Source organism: Nicotiana sylvestris, chromosome 8 (genome assembly GCF_000393655.2).
Source record: "Nicotiana sylvestris chromosome 8, ASM39365v2, whole genome shotgun sequence".
In the NCBI taxonomy this organism is placed as follows: Eukaryota; Viridiplantae; Streptophyta; class Magnoliopsida; order Solanales; family Solanaceae; genus Nicotiana; species Nicotiana sylvestris.
The window spans coordinates 191573575-191579815 of record NC_091064.1 but is presented as its reverse complement, the minus strand read 5'-3'; the positions used below and the strand labels follow the sequence as shown (position 1 = coordinate 191579815).

At 37.0% G+C, this 6241-nt stretch overlaps 2 protein-coding genes across 2 annotated transcripts; one reads left to right on the top strand and one right to left on the bottom strand.

Moving 5' to 3' along the window:
• Positions 1-230: 230 nt before the first annotated feature.
• Positions 231-1014, top strand: LOC104222137 (plastocyanin). The gene has a single exon (XM_009773333.2). It carries the CDS (start codon positions 397-399, stop codon positions 898-900), a length of 504 nt encoding a protein of 167 aa, XP_009771635.1. The 5' UTR covers positions 231-396; the 3' UTR covers positions 901-1014.
• Positions 1015-1802: 788 nt separating this feature from the next.
• Positions 1803-5923, bottom strand: LOC104222131 (calcium-dependent protein kinase 29-like). Its single transcript, XM_070153089.1, has 8 exons — positions 5182-5923; positions 3709-3852; positions 3318-3470; positions 2980-3095; positions 2609-2776; positions 2363-2490; positions 2169-2268; positions 1803-2081 (listed from the first exon to the last, which is right to left on the bottom strand). Exons 1-8 carry the CDS (start codon positions 5846-5848, stop codon positions 2007-2009), a joined length of 1551 nt encoding a protein of 516 aa, XP_070009190.1. The 5' UTR covers positions 5849-5923; the 3' UTR covers positions 1803-2006.
• Positions 5924-6241: the final 318 nt, after the last annotated feature.

Below are 6241 nucleotides of genomic sequence, written 5' to 3'. Positions count from 1 at the left end.
ACTAAAATCCCAACCTGGTCCCAGGATCCTTTAATCTGAAGAACTAAGGCAAAAATTTAATCCTCCGTTTTAGCCGAACGGCCAATTTTATATTCTGCCCTTGGAAAATTCAATTTTTGTAGCACAATACTCTTTTACTTTCCATCTCACATATACTCCTCTTGATATAAATCCATTTCCACGTCAAAGTATATAATCCATCTCTACCAATAGCATTCCTTCCTACCAGATAACAACTCATCATCTCACCACAAACACACACCACACATAAAGAAAATCCATATTCCCTCACAATCAAACACATAATATAACCTCATCATCCCTCCTTATCTTTCTTGATCCAAAGTTTTCACTTAGCCAGTTAGAGAAGTAACAAGAATAGTGAAAAGCAAGACAATGGCCAGTGTAACCTCTGCTGCAGTTACTATCCCATCATTCACTGGACTTAAATCCGGTACATCTTCCAAAATTAGCAATGTAGCCAAAATGGTGTCAACCAATCAAACATCCAAAATGGTAGTAAAGGCTTCACTAAAAGATGTAGGTGCAGTTGTTGTTGCTACAGCTGCAAGTGCAATACTAGCTAGCAATGCCTTAGCTATTGAAGTATTGCTTGGTGGCGATGATGGCAGTCTTGCTTTTGTTCCTGGAAACTTCAGCGTTAGCGCCGGTGAGAAAATTACGTTCAAGAACAATGCAGGGTTCCCACACAACGTTGTATTTGATGAAGATGAAATTCCAGCTGGTGTTGATGCATCTAAGATTTCAATGTCTGAAGAGGACCTTCTCAATGCACCAGGGGAGACTTACTCTGTCACTTTGAGTGAGAAAGGAACCTACAGTTTTTACTGTTCACCTCACCAGGGAGCTGGAATGGTTGGCAAAGTTACTGTTAACTAATTCTAGTTAGCCTCTTTATCATGTGTGAGAGTTAACTTGTTTCTATTCCAATCCCCTGAATCTTTTGTTGTATGTCTTTTTGAGGATATAATCATAAGTTCGTGGAGTTACATAGTTCTTTATATAGCTTGGGATTTAAGAGGTTTGTGTGTTTCACAATTGAGACGGAAAACAATAAAATTGTACTACTACTAGGTAAGAAGGTGCTTCCATGTGACCAGTAGGTTATGAGTTTGATCCGTGTAAACAGCCTTTTGCAGAAATGCAGTGCAAGACTGCGTACAATAGACCCTTGTGGTCCGTCTCTTTCCCGAACCCCGTGCATAGCGGGAGCTTTGTGCACCGGGTTGCTCTTTCCCTACTGCTAGGTAAGTTTCCTTTAATCCGTTTTCACAACAATAACTAGCAAGCTTTTACCGGTACAGTTGCTGCCATGTGACCATGAGGTCATAGGTTTGAACCGTGGAAATAGCCTCTTGCAGAAATGCAAGGTAAGGTTGCATACAAAAGATACTTGTGGTCCGGCCCTTTCCGGACCTCGTGCATAGCGGGAGCTTTGTGCACCGGCGTGCCCTCGCCCTACTACTTGGTAAGTTTCCTTTAATCCATTTTCACAACAATAACTAGCAAGCTTTTACTAGTAAAGTTGTTGCCATGTGACCACGAGGTCATAGGTTTGAACCGTGGAAACAGCCTCTTGCAGAAATGCAGGGTAATATTGCATATAATAGATCCTTGTGGTCCAGCCCTTCCCTGCATAGCGGGAGCTTTGTGCATCGGGCTGCCCTTGCCCTACTACTAGGTAAGTTTCCTTTAATCCATTTTCACAACAATAACTAGCAAGCTTTTACATGAAGAAACCAATTAAATCAAATTAAAAGATCATTTTCCACACCAAAATATGAGGTAAGGTGCACTTCATTGTAAATGGATCTTATTCTTGGTATAGTACAAATGCAGTTACTATAAACAGGGTCAGCTTGAGCAAATCAAACAACCCAAATTCAACTACTGAAAGATCTTATTGATAGAGAATGCTTGCCATTTTACACTCAAGTTGATCCACATTTGCAAGAAATGAAGGCAAGAGCATAATGGTTAATCTATCAATGATTTCCTTCACCATCAACCGTACCTCTTTTCATCATCGCAACAAACTCATCATAGTTAATTTTCCCATCCTGCATAGTTAAAGCAAACCACATATATAACAAAAACCTCAGAAAAGAAATTAGAATATGAGATATAGCTTATGAGAAAACACGAACCTTATCTGTATCAACGTCATCAAGAATTTCATCGATTGTAGCTTCATCCCCCATTCCGTACTCGGTCAAAGCATGTCTGAGTTCATCTCTTGTAATAAATCTGGTGATTCCAAAAGAAGCCGTATGATGCCGGTTAAATATCAAGTACTATAACTCTGAACAAACATATTTGCAAGAAAATAGGGAATACATACCCACTACAATCCTTGTCAAAATACAGAAAAGCCTTGAACAAGTTTTCTTCTCTTTCGAGTCTGTGTCGATGCGTTGTAGCAGTAATGAACTCAATGTAGTCTATACTCCCACTTTTGTCAACATCAGCCTGAAAGAGGAATAATTTGAAGGAAAAACTTAACTTTCTTATATGAAGCAGGCTTTTGTTTTAACTTTGACTGCACATAAATTGATCTTAGGAATATCAAAAGATTGCAAAATCTTACTGCTTCCATCAGTTGCTTTATTTCTGATTCAGTGAGCTTGGATCCTAGCCTAGATAATCCAGTTTTAAGTTCTTCATATGTGATTGTACCACTTCCATCAGTATCTATGTTGCTAAACATTTGCTTAAGTCCCTTGATTTCCTCTTCTGATAAATTCTCTGCAATAACCTTTAAGCAGTAGATACTACAGCATCAGAGGGGGGAGAAAGGAATAAGGAACTAACGAACGGATATACTAAGTATCTCATCACTTTTCTAATATGAAATATACAATATGCACTTGGAAATCTTGTGGGAGAAACAGACACCTAAAAGGGGTTTTAAGTCTTATTGACAATATCTAATGACATGTTAAGCCAAGTGGTTACTACCTTAAGAGCAAGTTTTTTCATCTTGTTCATTGCTCTGAATTGCTTCATCCTGACCAAAACAGCACTATCGATAGGCTTGTCCGAGGCCTCACCATCTTCCTTCAGCCATGGATGTTCTGGTTCATGAATCAAGATTCAAGTGTTGTTGCAATTTAAAAACTTGTACAATAATCTAAAATGTGACAAACTTGAACTATGTGTCTATAGATAAATCTTTTATGAAAGGAGCATCAGTGAGAGATGTCACACGAGAATATGGTTCATCTTGCATCTGATAATATACGGATTACAACTTTGAAGATTTACCGATAGAAGCTAACATTTGTATGTCCACTTACCGAGGGCTTGATCTGCAGTGATCCTTCTCTTAGGATCCACTGTCAACATTTTCTTGACAAGATCCTTTGCAGAGGCAGATATAGAAGGCCAGGGAGAGCTTTCAAGATCCAGGTGGCCTTTAAGTATCTCTTCAAATATTCCTTCTTCGGTCTCTGATATACAAGAGAATTGTAAACACAAATTGTTGATCAACTAATGTTGAGTGTGCGAACAAAGTTCCATATTGGAAGTTGATAAGAAACTACTCTTTATAGTATGAAGTCTGTTGGGTAAAATCACCCCAAACGGGCGATTTAACACCATATTAATAGTGATTTTGGGTTTGTTTAGCCTAAAAACTAAGATGTACCATACAACTAAGATACTGTGCTAGGCAAAAAATTCACTTACCAGCTGAGAAAGGAGGAAAACCACTCAACAAAATGTATAACATGACTCCAGCACTCCAGATGTCTATCTCCGTCCCATAGTTATACCGTAACACCTCAGGAGCCACATAATATGCACTTCCAACAATATCCTTATAAACTTTTCCTGTAGAATAATTCTTTAAATCTTAGTTGCAAGTTGATTGTGAGAACTAAAAGATAGTAATAATCTCACTTCATGGCTAGAGCTTCAAGAAGTTTTATGTCTCTATATATCATTTACAACAGACTGGCAAGTAAACATGAAGCAAATTCTTTCTTCCCGCTTCAAGACATCTATAAACTTGCGCTACACTAAGGGATACTTCATATTTAGCAGTCTATAGATTGAATAGAGCAAGTATTTTAAACTGAAGATACTTCCATGATCACGAACATGGGAGTGACTTATTAGAATAACGACTTGAGTTTAAGTGCGTAAACGCACTGACAGTATATGTATGGGTCAAGATCCGACTGAGGAAATTCGGTACGAAGAGGTGATCAAATGTGAAGATTGCAACTCGTCACGGACGGCTTGGTCGAGGTCGATCAGTGGTTAACAAGAATGAGCCATTGCATTAGGGCCGAGGTCGAGCAGTAGGAACAGAAGTAACGGCTAGAATGACTTTGGAACTTTCAAAGGGAATATTCCATTGAATATTCCTTCTGTCTTACTTTTTAGGGTTCTTTGGGAATATCCCATATAAATAGCAGGAGAAATAAGGCAAAAGACATGTAATATTCTATATGATAAGAACTCTTGTGAAAAGTTGACTCTAAAGAGACATACAAATATTGCCTTTCCATAAAGATTCGATTTACTGTCTATCCCATATTTCTCGCATCAGATCCGAGAAAGCCCCCTATATTCTCATATTCATTTGTCTTACATCATTATCAGAGAGAAGAATCATCCACCTCATTCAATGTTTGGGTGAATCATTCTCTCTATTTAAATTTATTGTCATTTAATATATTTATTGCTAATAATTATTCTCCCACTCATTCATAACAGTATATTTTAATACTCGCTGTATTAAATTGATTAAAACGCATTTCCATGCTATCTGTGCAAACATGTTTTTGATCTAGGATTTATTATGTTTAAGTAGGATTAACCCATTATCTTCTTATTTAATTAGTCTAACAAAAGGTTTCATACTTTTTGATCAAACAGTATAAAAGATATTTACACAATAAGGCCAGTTATTAGGCAATTCTCTTTGGCAAGCATTAATTAGTAATGTGGTAAAAATGGTATAACATGCTATCACATTGTAGAATTACTGACAGTGTTAAAAAATCTTTACATTATCAGCATATATAACTTAAATACAAGAGACTTAGCTCTATGCAGTAAGTTAAAAGCATATTGTGACAAATTTTCTTTATTAATCCGTTTCACATAAATTGATACGGAGGTAGTACTATATATTTGGAAATTGGAACTAACCTTCCTCAATGAAAACAGAGAGACCAAAATCCGTGGCCTTCAATGGAGAATCCTCAGCCTTACTAACCATCAAGAAATTCTCAGGTTTAAGATCTCTATGCATCACTCCCATAAAATTACAAACATGAACAACATTCACAATTTGCCTTCCAATATTTGCAGCTTCTTTCTCAGAATAATTTCCTTTTGCAGTAATACGATCAAAAAGCTCTCCACCACAACACAACTCCATGACCAAATGTAGATTATTCTTGTCCTCATAAGCACCTTTGAACTCAACAATATTAGGCTGTCCACTCAAATACTGCATTATCATAATTTCCCTTCTAACATCTTCTATATCCTTTGGAGTTACAAGTTTTATTGTGGATATAGATTTACATGCATATTTTAATCCAGTGGATTTGTCAGTACAAAGATATGTTATTCCAAATTGACCTCGCCCAAGTTCTTTGTCAAGATCATAAAGGGTTGTAATTTCAACGTAAGGCTTGCCCAAAATTGGTCCAATATTACTGCTATTACTTCTTGGCATAGTATTGAAAGAAGGGATCACTGGCTTTGGAGGTGGAAGTGGTGGTGAAGGTTTTTCTGGTTGTTTTTGAGAAGTTATTGGTATTGAACGCCATTTTTTGAACCAGAAATCTTTAGTGAAACAAATGCCCATTTTGATTTTTTGACACAAAGAAAATTAGAAGAAAGAGTGTGGGAAAACAGTGAGCTAGAGAGTTGGAGTACGTAGTTTCAGAGTTGTGTACGAGTACTTTATAATACTATTTTGGTACGGTAATGCCTGTTTGGAGAGAATTTTTCTTTGTTTCCTCAAATGTTTCAAGGAATTTCTGATGACTTTTACATTGGGCTTTAGGTGCTTTTCTTTGCTTTTGCTATGCCTCTTTGGATAACTGGATTGTTGCTTTGGTCTTGGTATCATTTTCCACTTTTTTCTTGCTTACGTTTTTTAACCCTAGTCTAAAGAGAACGTCGACTATTTACGGCCTAAGGGTGGGTTCAATTTAACTCTACGTGTCGATATTCATGAAACATTTTAATAATTCCT

Coding starts and splice junctions, on each gene's coding strand:
- LOC104222131 (XM_070153089.1), bottom strand. CDS start 5,848: ATGGGCATTTGTTTCACTAAAGATTTCTGGTTCAAAAAATGGCGTTCA. Junction 3,853..5,181: donor CTCTGTTTTCATTGAGGAAG/GTTAGTTCCAAT, acceptor ATTATTCTACAG/GAAAAGTTTATAAGGATATT. Junction 2,777..2,979: donor TGAAAAAACTTGCTCTTAAG/GTAGTAACCACT, acceptor TACTGCTTAAAG/GTTATTGCAGAGAATTTATC.
- LOC104222137 (XM_009773333.2), top strand. CDS start 397: ATGGCCAGTGTAACCTCTGCTGCAGTTACTATCCCATCATTCACTGGA.